At 50.5% G+C, this 17,857-nt stretch overlaps 1 protein-coding gene across 1 annotated transcript; it reads right to left on the bottom strand.

Annotated features, from left to right (window-relative positions):
* Positions 1–9,684: 9,684 nt before the first annotated feature.
* SH3BGRL3 (SH3 domain binding glutamate rich protein like 3) lies at positions 9,685–17,388 on the bottom strand. Its single transcript, XM_075603957.1, has 3 exons — positions 17,235–17,388; positions 12,632–12,799; positions 9,685–10,257 (listed from the first exon to the last, which is right to left on the bottom strand). Exons 1-3 carry the CDS (start codon positions 17,277–17,279, stop codon positions 10,189–10,191), a joined length of 282 nt encoding a protein of 93 aa, XP_075460072.1. The 5' UTR covers positions 17,280–17,388; the 3' UTR covers positions 9,685–10,188.
* Between the last annotated feature and the right edge of the window lie 469 nt (positions 17,389–17,857).

The following is a 17,857-nucleotide window of genomic DNA, read 5'->3' on the forward strand; positions in this document are numbered from 1 at the left end:
CTCGTCAAAAACCCCATGGTCTTCTTATGCCTTTACCCATTCCGGAGCGCCCCTGGTCCCACATATCCATGGACTTTATTGTCGAATTGCCTAGGTCGAATGGTATGAACACCATTCTAGTAGTGGTGGACCGTTTTTCCAAAATGGCACATTTCGTTCCTCTCAAAAGGTTTACCCTCCTCACCCGCCCTAGCCGATATTTTCTCCAGAGAAATTTTCCGGATCCATGGCATTCCCACATCTGTCGTTTCGGACAGAGGTTCTCAATTTGTTTCCAGATTCTGGAGGACCTTCACCAGAAGACTGGGCATTTCTTCTTCTTTTTCTTCAGGATATCACCCTCAATCTAATGGGCAGACTGAGAGGGTTAATCAATCTCTCGAGAAGTACTTGAGGTGTTTAGTCTCTGAGTCGCAGGACGACTGGTCGGAATTACTTCCCTGGGCTGAGTATGCCTTTAATTCTTCCAGGAATTAATCCACTTGTGAGACGCCGTTCTTTATTAATTACGGATTCCATCCGGCTCGCCTGCCCATTTCCAAAATCTCCTCTGGAGTACCAGCCGTGGATGAACGCATCACACTATTACAGGACTCTTGGTCCAGGATACAATCGGCGCTTCAAAAGTCCTCCCAGACTTCGAAACTCCAGGCTGACCGTCGTCGCCGACCTGCACCCAGTTACAAGCCAGGGGATAAGGTTTGGTTGTCTACAAGAAATATCCACCTCAAAACCCCGTCCCATAAATTGGCACCTAGGTTTCTGGGCCTATTTCCTATCATGGAGCAGGTAAACCCGGTGGCCTTCCGTCTTCAATAACCTCAAAGCATAAGAATTCCTAATGTTTTTCACACATCTCTTCTTAAACCGTTCATCTCCAGACCCCTCTTTCCGGACCACACTCTTAAACCAGATCCAGTGATCATAAAGGGCAACGAAGAGTACGAGGTCCAAGCTATAATAGATTCCCATCTCTCGAGGGGTAAGGTCCAATTCTTGGTCCATTGGAAGGGCTTTGGACCCAAAGAAAGGTCTTGGGTACCTCTTAAAGACATTCACGCACCAGGACTTCTCAAACGCTTCCGTAAGAAGTTCCCATACAAACCGTGGGAGGATCGTCCTGAGGCCAACCCTGAAGGGAAGGGGGGTACTGTGAGGATTCGGAGGTCACGGCAGTCGCAGCGTGACCCCCCTTACCTCCTACGGCTCCCGCTGCCGTGGGATGTCCTCGCCGCTGATCCCACCAGGTTCCCATGGATCTGGGACTTCCCCGTCGTTCCCGATGGGCCACCGCTGCCCCGCACGCACCCCGCACCCAGGCGGTTGCCATTTGTCCTGGGCGTCCGCTCTCTGACATTACAGAGCGCGCCAGGCGAAGATAATTTATTCACTGCACTAGCAGTGAAACCCCGCCCCCAACTTTCACACAGGCTGCTACTCAACCCTAAAGCTCCCCACTTGGCTGCTTGTCATAGGAACCAATCCATCACAGCTCCTCGTGTTTCTCCAGGACTGCCCCCGCTCCCCATTGGTCAGCCATGATGTATAGTACCTGTCTTACCTCTCTCACATTGCTCGACATAGTCTCTGCTTACGGACGTCTATTCTGGCTTTCCCTTTGCTCTTCGTTTATTCAGGCTGCGACCCGGCTTGGCGGACGTTCCTCTCTGGCTCTGGACCCCGGCTCCCACCTGACCTTGCTGCTTCTCCCATCCCTCGACTACAGCTTGGACCTCAACCTCCCGGATCTCTCTCTCCCTGACCTTGGCTAACGGCAACGACTTCGTCTCTTCTGTACCGGTTCCGGCAAGTATTGCTACACCTATTCCCACCTGGCCTGGCAACGCCAAAACACTAAACTCCAGACACGCTCCTTCTGCTGCGGGTGCGTGCACAAATACGTCCCCACCTCAGTATAAGGGACGAGTCTGGTCTGAGGGCAGCTCCGGCGTAACACTAAGCAGCAAAGATGGTATTGTGGGGACAAGAGGTAAATCAAATGCAGCTTCAAAACGGAATCGTACTCCCAATAATGGATGCAGAGCAGCGCAGTATAAGGCAGTCAGAGTGGAAAGTCAGTGTTCATATCACCAATAAATCTCCTGCGCCTCCGCCCAGATCATCAGGATTCCTTCCTAAGGTCTGCAATAGCCCGATAGCCACCACGAGCAACCTCTTAGGCTAAGGCCCCGCTGCACGTGCCCGCCTTGCTTGCCGGCGGCGCGTGCAAGTTACTGCACCGCGATTTGCAGTCTGCAGATAACTTTTTTTGGCGCGGGGGGGGGTGTACAAAACGGGTCGGGGGCGGGCCAAAACACAGCAGGGGCAGCCTGCGAAGCGGGCACCGGAGGGAGGAGGGGGGGGGGGGAAGAGGGAGAGCTATACACGGGAGGGGGGGAGAGGGAGAGCTATGCATGGGAGGGGGGGAGAGGGAGAGCTATGCATGGGAGGGGGGAAGAGGGAGAGCTATACACGGGAGGGGGTGAGAGGGAGATCTATGCACGGGAGGGGGTGAGAGGGAGATCTATGCACGGGAGGGGGGGAGAGGGAGAGCTATGCACGGCTCTCACAGACTTCCCTCCCAACCTGCCTCAGTCCCATAGCTCCTTCCCCCTTCCCTCCTCCCCAATGGCTGACTCGTGCACCACGTGATGTGTCAGACCTGCAAAACACAAGCCACTGGTAGCTCCGGCAGGCTGACGCGTCACAGCACACACTCAGCCCTGTCGGAAGGAGGCAGCGGGGACAAGCACACATCAGGTACGGGGCTTGTGGCCCGCGCGCGCCGCCGACCGCAGTGGGGCCTCAGCCTAAAGCAGTGTGAGAGCAAATGCAGCAAAAATCAGCAAAGGGCTGGATCCCCGTGTTGCGCCTCCGACGGCCGTTTCGCCACTACGGGCTTCCTCCGTGAGTGACATCTCTATTGCGACGTGAAGATTTAAGGCTTAGCGCGTTAGGTGACGTCATGTGTCAGCTGATTTCATTAACCATTCGGCTGCAGGCAGGTCTTGTTGCCATGTCACCCATTGGTTGGGACTGAATGCCAGGTCACATGGCCAGTGAAGGCCAATCAACGTTCTCTGTTAAAACTTCATTATGCCACAGAGCAATATAGCCCTGAAACTTAAAGATAAAGTGGTTAGAAGTATCCAAAGACAGAACGAAATATTTAAATGACCTCCACCATGAGCCCCAAAGATGAGCGGCACGCAGTCAGAGCCAGAACAAAAACAAATTGTATAACAAAATAAAGCATTAATGACACCTTTAAAGATATTAAACAAAGTCAAAGGACGGGGGGGTGGGGGGGGAGGGGGAAACGGAACAGACCCAGAATAAAAAATTCAAATAACATAATAAAATAAGAGTTAAAATAATATATATAAAAAATATATATAATAGAAAATTAAATAAAAAATAATAATGAAACAAAGGAATTTAAAACTTTGGAAGCCAGAAAAAAAAAAAAACGAACCCCAAGGGAAGAACACTGTAGATCAAAAATATAAAGAAGGGGAGACCTAGAGAAACATTGCATACCCCATGTAATCATTTAACCTATGGGGCATGAGTGAACCTAATTGTGTGATCCACCTACACTCCTTTTTTAGGAGACTTTTCTCTAGATCTCCCCCTCTAATACCCAGTGAAACCATGTCAATGGCAAATGCTGCCAACACCGAGGGATCAGAGTCGTGTATGGACATAAAATGTCATGCAACATTGGTAATCTTCTTATTGGCTGATGTGTCACGTTGTGCGTTTTTGATACTGTGGACATGCTCAAGCATGCGGAATCGCAATTCTCGCGTGGTCATGCCCACGTATATAAGTCAGCATGGGCAGCTCAAATAGTATATATCTCCCTTTTGACTTGCAATTAAGCAAAAATCGAATATCAAACTCTTTAGTCCCCGTACTATCTACAAATGTAGATGTTTTGAGACATGCTGGCAAGCCGAACACATGCCACATTTGAAAAAAACTTGTTTGGTGTTACAATTAAAAAATGTACTGGAGGGAGTTGGGGTATAGTGGCTTCTAACCAGTTTGTCTCCTAAGTTAGGAGACCTCCTGCTAGTTAAACTGAATGAGTCACCAAACCGAATGTAGATCCACATCAGAAAATAGAATGCCCCAATATTGATTGATTATTCCCCTCAATTTGGCCAATTGACAATTAAAAGTACCAATGAAGCGAATCGTGGAATTTTCAGTTTTACGAACCTTTGGAATCAAAAGTGAATTCCTTTCCCTGTGTAAACTGTTATGAAATCCCCCAATTGATTTGTTTTGGGCTATACCCACGATTCCTAAAGCGCTTTTTTAGTTCTTTTGCTATCTCCAGAAAAATTCTCTCGGTAGAGCAATTGCGCTTAAGACGTACAAATTCCCCACCCGGAATCCCATTAATTTGATGGGCTACGTGTGAACTGAACGCGTGTAAAACTGTTTGTAGCAGATTTTTTCCTGTGTATGTCAGTGACAATACATCAATCAGGATCAATACTAATTTGGAGATCTAAAAATTCAGTAAATTACTCAGGGAGCACCATCATATATTTACCATCTGTTGCAGTTGCGGGTGTACCCCTTTTGTGCATTATAGATCTAAAAATTCCTCAGATGTTTTACTCCATTGTGTAGTGAGTTTGATGTTATGCCTGTTGTGGTTGAGGACATCGACGAACATCTCCAACTCTGCGGCAGAACCCTGCCAGAGAATGAAGATGTCGTCAATGTACCTCAACCACAACAGGACATGACTAGTAAGATTGAGATTGTCATCAGTAAATACCACCTCTCTTTCCCACCACCCCAGGAAGAGATTGGCATAGGAGGGCGCACATGTCGCACCCATCGCCGTTCCCCTCACTTGAAGAAAAAATGAATTCTTGAAAACAAAATAATTATGTGTGAGTATAAATAATAAAAATTGCATTAACGTGTCAACAAGATTGGAACTCAGATTCTGCATCGACAGGACGTATCTGGTGGCGTGCAATCCATCTTGGTGTTGAATACAAGTATGCAGACTCTACATCGCACGTCGCCAGAATAGTCTCCCTGTCGACCGCAATCTGGTCCAACCTTGACAACACATTAATTGTATCTCGGATGTAGGATGGAAGACTTTCCACTGATGTACATAAAAAGCAGCCAAGAAAACGGCAGATGGGCTCCGACAGCCCCCCTATGCCAGAAAAAATAGGTCGTCCTGGGGGGGTGGGAAAGATTGTTATGTATTTTGGGCAGTAAATACAAGGTAGGGACCACAGGATGTCTAGAGATAAGACTATCATAATTACGTTTGGTAAGTGTGCCAAGTGAAAATGCTTCCATAAGAATTTTATCCAAAGTTGCTCTAAATTTTAATGTTGGATCTCCAGCCAACTCTTGGTAGCATGACCGGTCACGAAGTTGTTTGTACACTTCTGCTTCATCAAGAGTTTTCGGCCACAAAACAATATTGCCCCCCTTATCGGAGGGCTTGATCTCAATTGTTTTCATTTGTTGAAGACTTTCAATTGCCAGCCATTCAGAATTCGTAAGGTTGGTGTTATATATCTTATCTGGTAGTTGTGATATGGCATGACTGACAAGTCCAGAAGAAACTTCAATCTGAGAAGATGTCTGTAGACAATTTAGATAAACACACAGATCAACGTATCCTGCACATCTTAATGACAAAATGTATTATTGCAAGTTCATAGTGATAATGCGTATGGAGAAATTGACCACCCTGGTAAGGGACTCTCACCAAAGATTCCAGAGAGCCTTGGACCCCTGGACAATATACAATGGGGGAACAGTAGCCCCCGTCAAGCTCAACCACACTGTACCTCACCTTTTTGACTATAGATTTGTTATCTGCGTAAGCATATTCACCATAAGTTGACCTAAGAGAAAGACGGTACGTGATAACAATTGAGAAGCATAAGACAGCGTAATTTCCCTCTACAGGTGGTGTAAACACTTTGAAATATACTGAGTGTATCTCGCCCTCCCTATAAATAACTTCTATATACTTCAAGTTACCAAAACAATAAAATAGTAATAACATCACAATCTTATTTCTAGAGAAACAGAGAACATTGAAACAATTCAAAAGGCACCTCACCAATAATGTGATAATGAAATACATTCTGAGGAAAATCAATTGACAAACTATGAATCGTTCGCTTGAGATCACTCGGCCGTGGGCACTTAAATACTAAAAAAAGATACTGCATAAAAAAATGTATATAAAATTAAAATAGCTAAAAAGGGGATAAGGCGACGTCAAATATAAAAGGACAGTTTAAAAATATACTTAATGTTACAAAACTTGAAAGTCTGTGTGTGTGTGTGTTAAAGGAGCTAGGTCAATATCAATATTGAGACCTCTAGGGGCTAATGTTTGTAATTTGTTGGTACAGAACATACCACTTGGGCAGTTCCAGAGGAGACGCTGGAGTCGCTCCAGGGATTATATTTCCAAAGAATCCAGAGTCATTAAGAAGGGGCTTTTCAAATGGAAACATGATCCAGCTTGAGTAAAATCCGCTTTTAACAAAGCAGCCGGTCTAGATAGTCCTTCTCTCAAAGGATAAAATAAGGAGAAGGACAAGAGAAACCTGGCATTTCTTGCCCAACACAATGTGGGAGCCCATCACATCAATACAATCATGGAGAAACACTGGCACATTTTGTAGGAGGAACCTGTTGTACAACTTCCTGAAAACACAAGTTATTTACAGGAAGAGCACAAATCTGAATCACAGCCTTAAAATAAAATAGAGTCTACAGAACCAATCTGCTGCCCCCCTCCCCCCAGGGACCTTTGGGGGGCTTCAAATGCAGACACAATGGCAGCACTACCTGCAGTTTTCTTGCTAAATATTGATAACATATTTTTGTGCCCAGCCATAATGGGAAACTAGAACCCCAAACAATTGCTTAATCTTAGAACGAGCTCTGTAGTTCACGTAATGGAGTGTCCCTATACCTTACAGCGGTGTGCAAACTGGGGGCGCAGCGGTTACAGAGGTCCCGCGCTCTCCCCCAAGGCATTTAAATTAAATGCCACGGGACCGCGAGAGGCCTCTGTAACTTCTCCTTCCTGGTCTTCGGCGACGCGTCACCATGGTAATCCGGCGTCAAATGATATCGCGTTGCCATAGCAACGTGACATCACATGACCTGTGGTGTCATCTAACGCCGGAGCTGAGCGGGGCAGGGGGGAGGGAGGGGTCACGAGAAAGTCGTCAAGACCCCCCAAACAGGTCAGGTTTTATGGATATCCCAGCTTCAGCACAGGTGGTGTAGTCGAAGACTGAGCCACTGGTTTGAGCCACCTGTGCAGAAGCTGGGATTTCCTTAAAACCTGACCTGTTGGGGGGTCTTGAGGACGGGAATTCAAAACCCCCCTGACAAACTATGCTCTTTTAAAATATGCTACGTACAATCAGGCCAAGTATCCACAACACGTTAATATTGAACGCTTTATGAACTTTTCCTTGCTGTGCAAACATATTGCAATATGGACATATATATACTGTACAGTGATTATATAATCACATATATCCAACAGGGACCTGCAGCACTGAAGGTGTGTCATATGCAGAGTTGAAGAAGTAACTATGTAGAGAGCCCTGTATGCCAAAGCCAGCGAACCCTTGTGAAATGCGTAGCGCATCTAGAGGCACATCCCCTCCCGGGCCCAGCGTGACATCAGAGAAGCACAACACACAAATGCCTGTGCATGGGACACACATAGAGGCGTGGGACCAGGAGAGAAGTCCAGCAAGAACAGGGACCTGCGGATTCCATTTCTGTGGAGAAAAAGGAGGGGGGGGGGGAGGGGGGGGTTTACCTGATGTGACCTATATATCCAATATTCGTGATGTATTTTGTTTTTCATTACTTGTTTTGCCCCGGGGAGGACGTGTTTGTCTCCTGTGTTTTTCAGTCATTTACCTAATATCCCAAGCAGTTGGGAATACTTGAAGAGGGAGCAACCCTCCTCCAGCAGTGCCCGGTTAATTATACAGAATATCTAAGTGCACTTGGGGTTTCTATTCTTTTAATGGAGCATTTAACTCTTCAAAGCACCGCTTGGTAATCCTGCATCCCATGTAACGGCGAGAAAAATAATGTTTTCCTCCCCTTTACACAATAAGGTTATTATAATGTGCCACATTGGAATTAAATATGGACACAGAGAGAGGATTCATTTACCTAGGACAATATACATCTGCTGTGGGGCACGAAAAACATTTTAGTTTGATGGTATTTAAACTGGGACTCTACAGCCAGAACCGTCTAAAGGTTGCTGTGGATCTTAACCCTTTCACTGCTAAAACAAATGGCATCCCCTTGAGCAAGTCCCTTACGTGCCGAAACGCGTTGGGACGTCGTGACGCTTTGACGCACTGCTCGGAGGCGTGGATGAAGTGCCGAAAGGTTGCTCTGCCCGGTTTGTATACCGACCACGGTGCGTCTGGGACGCCGGTCGGACAGGATTGCTATCGGCGGTGTCGGGGAGAAGTGTGAGCCCTGCTGAGTACCTTCTACTATCTGAGGAGTCGGGGAGAACTGGGAGCCCCCTACTGAGGACTTTACTACCCCAGATAAGTATCCTCTAAAGCAGGCCTGCACCACTCCAATCCTCGAGGGCCGCAAACAGGCCAGGTTGTCAGGCTATCCCTACTTCACCACAGCTGGCTCAATTAGTGGCTCAGTCATACTGAGCCAGCTGTTCTGAAGTAGGGATATCCTGAAAACCTGGCCCGTTTGCGGCCTTCGAGGACTGGAGTTGTGCAGGCCTGCTCTAAACTCTTGGCAACGCGGCATCTGTCATATGTGCAGTCTGATCAGATTCGTCCTCCAGCTGCCAGCGTAAGCACAGAGTCTCCACTGATAGTTGTTTTTTTTAAACCCACTATATGAGTGCAAGGCCTGGTGCCGACTATGTTGCATTAATACCCTTTTTATATGCAGTATTATGCTATGGAGCTGGCGCTTCTTTTCCCCCCCTCTGTTTTGTAGGTATCTGTGTGATCAGGCCAGATCACTTAAGAAGCTTTCACCTACTCCATAACGGGCTGTCTTCTGGCACTGGACCGCTGAGGGCTTCTTCGGCGTGCTCCGGCCGTACGAGGAAAGAGCAGCAGTGAAGCAGTGAGGGTGGTGCACAGCGCAAGGAAAATGGAAGCTGGATTGCAAGCAAATGCAGGAAACTTTGATTTATTGGCACGTACAAAAGTATAAAAAGGGGTAACAAAATATAATAAAAATAATGCGAGGCGCGAATCGCGTTGGGTGTTTTATGTTTAACCCTGTTTAGACTTTGCTATGTGCCAATAAATAAAGTTTCAAAGCATTTGCTTGCAATCCAGCCTCACTTTTCACTGTGCTCTGCACTACCATCTCCTCTTCACTGCCCTTCTGGCAGTGAAATGGTTAAAGGTTTAGAAACCCAACTTGCCGGGAAACTGTGTAGAAGCAGCAAACGCAGCGATAAGCAGTGAGCGAGGACTATTACTGCCCTGCAGATCTCGCACTTTTAATTCTTGCTGACAGTTTCTTGGTTCACAGAAATGAGGGGAGGGGGTTCTCGCCCATTGCCCCCCCTGACATTAAGGGCTAAACCCTCCCCCAGCCCCAAAATGATCCCCTACCCCATATAATTAACAAGGCAGATTTACACATGAACGGCATTTTATTGGTCGGCTGGAAGACGCTCTCCCTTCCTCTTTGGCAGGAACGACATGGGATGAATGCAGAAGCTGGAAGGGGGGGGGGGGGGGGAAAGAGTGGGGAGGGAGAACCTTTACCTGCAATGCATTGCCAAGTATTAAAGGGTCTTCCTGCTTCCAGTCTCCCAGGAATGGATGAAGTGTTTGTTCCCTGTGAGGGGCAGAGGGGCCCAGTGGTCATGAATTTCCCCCGTGTACATCCCTTCGGAGTTAGGAATGTAATCTTCTGGGGCTGGAATGGAGGATTTTAGGGGAAATCTGGAATGGTGATAAATAATATTTGTAAAAATCTCGCAGATTTTTCCAGGTGTGCTCCCCCCAGGGGCCAGAGAAGTGCAGGGTCTGTGCCGGGGTGGGGAGCAGAGTTAGGGCCCCACAGGGACGAGACACGGGAAGGTAGGGGGGGAGGCATCATTGAAATGGTGCAGAACTCGAGAGGAACATGGTTTTAGGTGCTAAGCTTCAGAAACTGGTCCACAATCTCCTCTTCCACGGCAGCTACAAACAGCTTATAGTCCTGGAGGAGAGGAGAGGGTTAGGGAGGGTGAGTGAGGCTCAGGCGGGCTTGGGGAGGGGTAAGAGTGAGAGGCTGGGGGAAGGTTAGGAGAGCGAGACAATGGGGGGGGGGGGAGGGCTAAGAGTGAAAGGATGGGGGGAGGGTAGGAGAGCGAGCGAGGCTAGGGGGAGGGTAGGAGAGCAAGTGTGGTTAGGGGGAGGGTTAGGAGAGTGACAATGGGGGGACTAAGAGAGACTGCGGGGGGAGAAGAGTGTGAGACTGGGGGGAGGGTAAGAGTGAGAGGCTGGGGGAAGGTTAGGAGAGCGAGACAATGGGGGGGGGGGGCTAAGAGTGAAAGGCTGGGGGGAGGGTAGGAGAGCGAGCGAGGCTAGGGGGAGGGTAGGAGAGCGAGTGAGGTTAGGGGGAGGGTTAGGAGAGTGACAATGGGGGGACTAAGAGAGACTGCGGGGGGAGGAGAAGAGTGTGAGACTGGGGGGAGGGTAAGAGAGTGAGTGAGGCTAGGGGAAGGTTAGGAGAGTGACTGTGATAGTGAAGGTGTTAACCAGGCTCATCAATAAAGGTCAAGCCCACTTGGTTAACCCTGACCCGTGTGTTACGGTCTTAGAGTTTCAGCTCTGGGACCCAGATGTCAAAAATTTATTAATGCAACTGAAAACTAATTTTGAGACAATAAAGAATGATGTGATTTTTGCCTTTACTGGGGTGCTGGGATTGGGAGATTTCTAGGCTGTAAGTTTCAGGGTGGGTTTATCGGAGAAAGTCTTTACAGAATGTGTCCATGTATTGGGGTTCCAGAGTTATGGGATACCCCAAAAGTTGTATCCGGAGATTGAGTGATGTCCTCGGATACAGCCAAGCACATTACTCCGCCAATCTCGGGCTCTGAAAACGTTCTTACGACTCACCGCCAGCTGCAGCATCTTCCAGACAAGGAAAATGGGTATGAAGGGGTTAAACGGTATCTGCAGCTACTCACGGAGTCCCTAGTGTAGCAGGGGTTCCCCAATATAGCAGAGATACCCAGATACAGGCCCAGGTATACTGAACCTAGTTCAGGGGTTCAGGGGCTGCTCCAGCTAGGCTATAAAGCTGAGCAGGTTTTTAAAGTGTCTAAAAGTTTTTTTTCTCATGTGTGCCAAAAATGAGGCTCATGATTGTAGGGAATATATATATATACACTCACTCCATTCATGACACCAGAACAGGAACCCATAACTTTTAGTACACAGAAACAGGACACAATATATTTTATTAAAGAGTTATATTTAATAGGTATATGTACTGGTAACCTGTAAATGAACTGTGGGATTTCCAAGTCATGGCTACAAAACTTGGTGCCTATGTGCCTGGGAGAAATCAGGACTGGAAAGCCTCAGGGATGCCAAGAGGAGCGAGAGGCTGGGGGGAGGGTAGGAGAGCGAGTGAGGCTAGGGGGGAGGGTAGGAGAGCGAGTGAGGCTAGGGGGGAGGGTAGGAGAGCGAGGCTGCGGTGGGGGAGTGGGTGGGTCTGCGGGGAGGAGAGCGAGACTGGGGGGGGGGGGCCTAAAAGAGCGAGACTGGAGGGGCGGGGCTAAAAGAGCGAGACGGGGGGCGGGGCTAAAAGAGCGAGGCTGGGGGGGTGGGGCTAAAAGAGCGAGACTGGGGGGGCCGGGGCTAAAAGAGCGAGACTGGGGGGGCTAAAAGAGCGAGACGGGGGGGCTAAAAGAGCAAGATTGGGGGGGGCTAAGAGAGCGAGATTGGGGGGGCTAAAAGAGCGAGACTGGGGGGGGCTAAAAGAGCGAGACGGGGGGGCTAAAAGAAAGTGAAGATGCAGGGGGAGTTAGAGAGTGAGGCTGTGGGGGGAAAGGGGATGGGGGGATGATAGTGAAGCTGCGGAGGAGGGGGGTAAGAGTGAGGATGCGGGGGGTAAGAGTGAGGATGCGGGGGGTAAGAGTGAGGATGCAGGGAGGAAGGGGTGAGGGGAGGTAAGAGTGAGGCTGCAGGGGGTAAGAGTGAGGCTGCAGGGACGAACGGGTGAGGGGAGGTGGAAGGGGGGTAGGAGTGAGGTTGCGGGGAGGAGGGGGTGAGGGGAGGAGAGGGGAAAGGGGAAATGTTGGAGATGAGTAAGAAGGAGTGTGGTGAATGAGGTTGGCGGAAGTATAAGAACCGCAGCAGTGACTTACAAACACTTCCATATTTTCTCTTTTTAAACACTGGCAGTCGCCTATAAAAACACACACACACACACACACACACACACACACACAGAGACACACACACAGAGACACACACACAGAGACACACACACACACACACAGACCCGACACCCCGCCCTCCGGTTCTGCCCCTCACCCCACTATACTGGGAGCTCCGGCCTCTGGTTGTGCCGCTCTTACCCCACAATACTGGTCCCCGTTGAAGATCTGGGGAGGGAAGGCTTTGGGGTTTCCGGCCTTTTCTCTCATCTCCTCCCGGATACTGTTATCCACAGAAATGTCAACTGTCTCATACTTAATGCTCTTACTGTCCAGGATCCGCATCAGCTCACACTGCTGGGACTTTACCTGAAAGACGAGAGGGGGAGCAAGAGAGGCGGGGGAGAGAGAGAGAATGAGACGGGGGGGGGGGGAGGGGGAGAGAGAATGAGACGGGGGGGAGGGAGAGAGAATGAGACGGGGGGTGGGGGGGAGAGAGAGAATGAGACGGGGGGATAAGAGAGAATGAGACGGGGGGAGAAGAGAGAATGAGAGGGGGGGGAGAGAATGAGAGGGGGGAGAAGAGAGAATGAGAGGGGTGGGAGAGAATGAGAGGGGGGGAGAGAATGAGGGGGGGTAGAGAAGAGAGAATGAGGGGGGGAGAGAATGAGAGGGGGGGAAGAGAGAATGAGAGGGGGAGGAAGAGAGAATGAGAGGGGGAAGAGAGAATGAGAGGGGGGGGGGGAGAAGAGAGAATGAGAGGGGGGGGAGAAGAGAGAATGAGAGGGGGGGAGAAGAGAGAATGAGATGGGGGAGAGAAAGAGAGAATGAGATGGGGGGGAGAAGAATGAGAGGGGGGCGGGAAAGAGAATGAGGGGGGGGAAGAGAGAATGAGGGGGGGGAGAGAGAATGAGAGGGGGAAGAGAGAATGAGAGGGGGGGGGAATAGAGAATGAGAGGGGGGGGAAGAGAGAATGAGGGGGGGGGGAAATAGAGAATGAGGGGTGGGGGAAAGAGAATGAGGGGGTGGGGAGAATGGAGGGGGGGGAAAGAGAGAATGGAGGGGGGGGGGGGAAGAGAGAATGGAGGGGGCGGGGAAAGAGAGAATGGAGGGGGCGGGGAAAGAGAGAATGGAGGGGGCGGGGAAAGAGAGAATGGAGGGGGGGGGGAAAGAGAGAATGGAGGGGGGGGAAAGAGAGAATGGAGGGGGGGAGAGAATGAAGGGGGGGAGAGAGAATGAGAGGGGGGGGGAGAGAGAATGAGAGGGGGGGAGAGAATGAGAGTGGGGGAAGAGAATGAGAGTGGGGGAAGAGAATGAGAGGGAAGAGAATGAGGGGGGGGAAGAGAGAATGAGAGGGGGGAAAGAGAATGAGAGGGGGGAAAGAGGAATGAGAGGGGGAAAGAGAGAATGAGAGGGGGGGGAAGAGAGAGGGAATGAGAGGGAGAGGGAATGAGAAGGGAGAGGAGAGAGAATGAGAGAGGGGGAAAGGGGGAGAGAGGGAAAGGGGGAGAGGGAAAGGGGGAGAGAGAATGAGAGGAGGGAGAGAATGAGAGGGGGAGAGAGAGAATGAGAGGGGGGAGAGAGAATGAGAAGGGGGAGAGAGAGAATGAGAGGGGGGGGAGAGAAAGAGAAGGAGGGAGAGAGAGAAAGAGAAGGGGGGAGAGAGAGAAAGAGAAGGGGGGAGAGAGAGAATGAGAAGGGGGGAGAGAGAGAAAGAGAAGGGGGGAGAGAGAGAATGAGAAGGGGGGAGAGAGAGAATGAGAAGGGGGAGAGAGAGAATGAGAGGGGAGGGGGAGGAGAGAGAATGAGAGGGGAGGGGGAGGAGAGACAATGAGAGGGGAGGGGGGAGAGAATGAGAGGGAGGGGGGGGAGAGAATGAGAGGGGAGGGGGGGGAGAAGAGAAGAGAGGGGGGGAGAGAGGAGAGGGAGGGGGAGAGAATGAGAGGGGAGGGGGGGAGAGAATGAGAGGGAGGGGGGGAGAGAATGAGAGGGGAGGGGGGGGAGAGAATGAGAGGGGAGGGGGGGGAGAGAATGAGAGGGGAGGGGGGGGGGGAGAGAATGAGAGGGAGGGGGGGGGGGAGAGAATGAGAGGGGGAGGAGAGAATGAGAGGGGAGGGGGGGAGAGAATGAGAGGGGAGGGGGGGAGAGAATGAGAGAGGGGGGGGGAGAGAGAATGAGAGGGGGGGGGGGAGAGAATGAGAGGGGAGGGGGGGGGGAGAGAATGAGAGGGGAGGGGGGGGAGAGAATGAGAGGGGAGGGGGGGGAGAGAATGAGAGGGGAGGGGGGGAGAGAATGAGAGGGAGGGGGGAGAGAATGAGAGGGGAGGGGGGGAGAGAGAATGAGAGGGAGGGGGGAGAGAATGAGAGGGAGGGGGGGAGAGAATGAGAGGGGAGGGGGGGAGAGAATGAGAGGGGAGGGGGGGAGAGAATGAGAGGGGAGGGGGGGGAGAGAATGAGAGGGGAGGGGGGAGAGAATGAGAGGGGAGGGGGGGAGAGAATGAGAGGGGAGGGGGGGAGAGAATGAGAGGGAGGGGGGGAGAGAATGAGAGGGGAGGGGGGGAGAGAATGAGAGGGGAGGGGGGGGAGAGAATGAGAGGGGAGGGGGGGAGAGAATGAGAGGGGAGGGGGGGAGAGAATGAGAGGGGAGGGGGGGAGAGAATGAGAGGGGAGAGGGGGGGAGAGAATGAGAGGGGAGGGGGGGAGAGAATGAGAGGGGAGGGGGGGAGAGAATGAGAGGGGAGGGGGGGAGAGAATGAGAGGGGAGAGAGAATGAGAGGGGGGGGGGGGAGAGAGAATGAGAGGGGGGGGGGGGAGAGAGAATGAGAGAGGAGGGGGAGAGAGAGAGAATGAGAGAGGAGGGGGAGAGAGAATGAGAGAGGAGGGGGAGAGAAAATGAGAGGGGGGAGAGAGAGAATGAGAGGGGGAAGAGAGAGAATGAGAGGGGGGAAGAGAGAGAATGAGAGGGGGGAAGAGAGAGAATGAGAGGGGGGAAGAGAGAGAATGAGAGGGGGAAGAGAGAGAATGAGAGGGGGAAGAGAGAGAATGAGAGGGGGAAGAGAGAGAATGAGAGGGGGAAGAGAGAGAATGAGAGGGGGAGACTGAGTGAAAATTGCGTTAATGAGACCTGCCCTTAGTGAGCGGGGCAGACATAGCTGGGTTGCAGGAGAATTTGGGGGGTTGTAAGGGACACTGTAGGAATGCAACACTGGGAATGCGAGTGTTGTGTTAACATCATTTATAAACCCACTGGTAAACTGATTTTTGTGTAGCGCTTATCAATTTCCCCTTATCTGCCCCCACCCGCTGAAAAGGCCAGATACAAAGGGTGGGGGTGGGGGTCAGGAAGATCGCTGAGTGTGTGGAAATCTTTCACAAGCGCTGGCACCTAATGAGGAAACGCCCGTGTGTGTGGTGGGGCCTGTGTGCCAACGGCCACAGGGAGACTACGTGCAGACATAGGGTAGGGTAGGGCAGGACGTGTGTGTGTGTGTACACTGGTAGGGCAGGATGTGTGTGTGTGTGTGTGTGTGTGTATACACTGGTAGGGCAGGATGTGTGTGTGATTGTATGCACACTGGTAGGGCAGGACGTGTGTGTTTTTGTATGCACACTGGTAGGGCAGAATGTGTGTGTGTGTGTGTGTATGCACACTGGTAGGGCAGGATGTGTGTGTGATTGTATGCACACTGGTAGGGCAGAATGTGTGTGTGTGTACACTGGTAGGGCAGGACGTGTGTGTGATTGTATGCACACTGGTAGGGCAGGATGTGTGTGTGTGATTATATGCACACTGGTAGGGCAGGACGTGTGTGTGTACACTGGTATGCCAGGACGTGTGTGTGATTGTATGCACACTGGTAGGGCAGGATGTGTGTGTGATTATATGCACACTGGTAGGGCAGGACGTGTGTGTGTACACTGGTAGGTCAGGACGTGTGTGCATGATCGTATGCACACTGGTAGGGCAGGATGTGTGTGCGTGTGTATGATTGTATGCACAGTGGTAGGGCAGGATGTGTGTGTATGATTGTATGCACACTGGTAGGGCAGGACGTGTGTGATTATATGCACACTGGTAAGGCAGGGTGTGTGTGTGTGTGTGTGTGTATGATTGTATGCACACTGGTAGGACAGGATGTGTGTACATAAGGGGTGTTACTCTGTACCTATTACTTTACAAGTCTTCAGCTCAGCACTGTATGCTACAGATCAGCATTACATGTGTATATTTGCGGGTCTCTTTGAAGTGGGGTTAGGACACCTGCATGTCTGCTCACTAATTCCCCTCATGGGATCTCACCCCTGAATTATATATTGTGTTTGTGGAGTTTACAGCTCTAATACAGACGATCACGTAGCCACCTCTGACAGGATCACAATAGTAATAAAACTGACAGTGTGTGCAGTGATGTACACTTAGGGGATCAAAGTCGATTTTTTGTTCACGTCAGAGATATTGTACATTTATTATCGCTTAACAGTTGCACATCTAATCCCACTATACAGCCACCCTGACAGCTCATATGACACATAACAATGCAGGGCAGCTCTACTACAGCCACCTCCAAGTTGTGTGTATACATACACATAGTGTGGGTGTTTGTGTGTGCACGCACATACATACATACACACACACACATGTTGTTATCTGTCACACACACACACAAATATATATATACGTGCACATACACAAATATATAGTGTGTGATAATATACACACACACAATTTTCAGTATTATCTGATGTATTACGCCGTGATCACACAAAGACAGGGAGATATTAGATGGCGGTGCCCCCGCTCTCACCTCCCGGGAGCCGGTGACGGACGTGATATAGACCAGCACCCCCATCCTGCACACCGAGGTCCCTCTCCTGCCAGACTGCCCGCTACACTTCCGGCCTCTCCCAGCAAGGCACAGGGAGGGGCGGGCCCTGATCACGTGTCCAACACCCGGGACTACAAATCCCAGCATGCACAACGGCGAAATACAGCCGGGTATACGGAGACTAGCTTTATTGTAGTCAAGGTGCCGTTATCTTAACGGGGCTAGGGGAGGTGTGCGCAAAAGTGTGTAGACACACACACACAAAAAATAATCCGCAAATGATAGAGTAAACCTTCCTGAGCAGGGGGAGATCACTTCACAGGTTGAAGGACCCAAAGAGCAAACATCCCTATAGCGCGCGCGCGCGCGCGCACACACACACACACACACACACACACACACACACACACACACACACACACACACACACACACACACACACACACACACACACACACACACACACACACACACACACACACACACACACACACACACACACACACACACACACACACACACACACACACACACACACACCTATAGCCCTCACCCCAACACACACACACACCTATAGCCCTCACCCCAACACACACACACCT

This window comes from Ascaphus truei, chromosome 6, assembly GCF_040206685.1.
Source record: "Ascaphus truei isolate aAscTru1 chromosome 6, aAscTru1.hap1, whole genome shotgun sequence".
Lineage (NCBI taxonomy): Eukaryota > Metazoa > Chordata > Amphibia > Anura > Ascaphidae > Ascaphus > Ascaphus truei.

Excerpts from the sequence above, each read along its gene's own strand:
- SH3BGRL3 (XM_075603957.1), bottom strand. The coding sequence starts at position 17,279 with ATGGGGGTGCTGGTCTATATCACGTCCGTCACCGGCTCCCGGGAG. Across the intron at positions 12,800-17,234 it reads CCGTCACCGGCTCCCGGGAG|GTAAAGTCCCAGCAGTGTGA; the intron begins GTGAGAGCGGGG and ends CTCGTCTTTCAG. Across the intron at positions 10,258-12,631 it reads ACGGGGACCAGTATTGTGGG|GACTATAAGCTGTTTGTAGC; the intron begins GTAAGAGCGGCA and ends CCTCTCCTCCAG.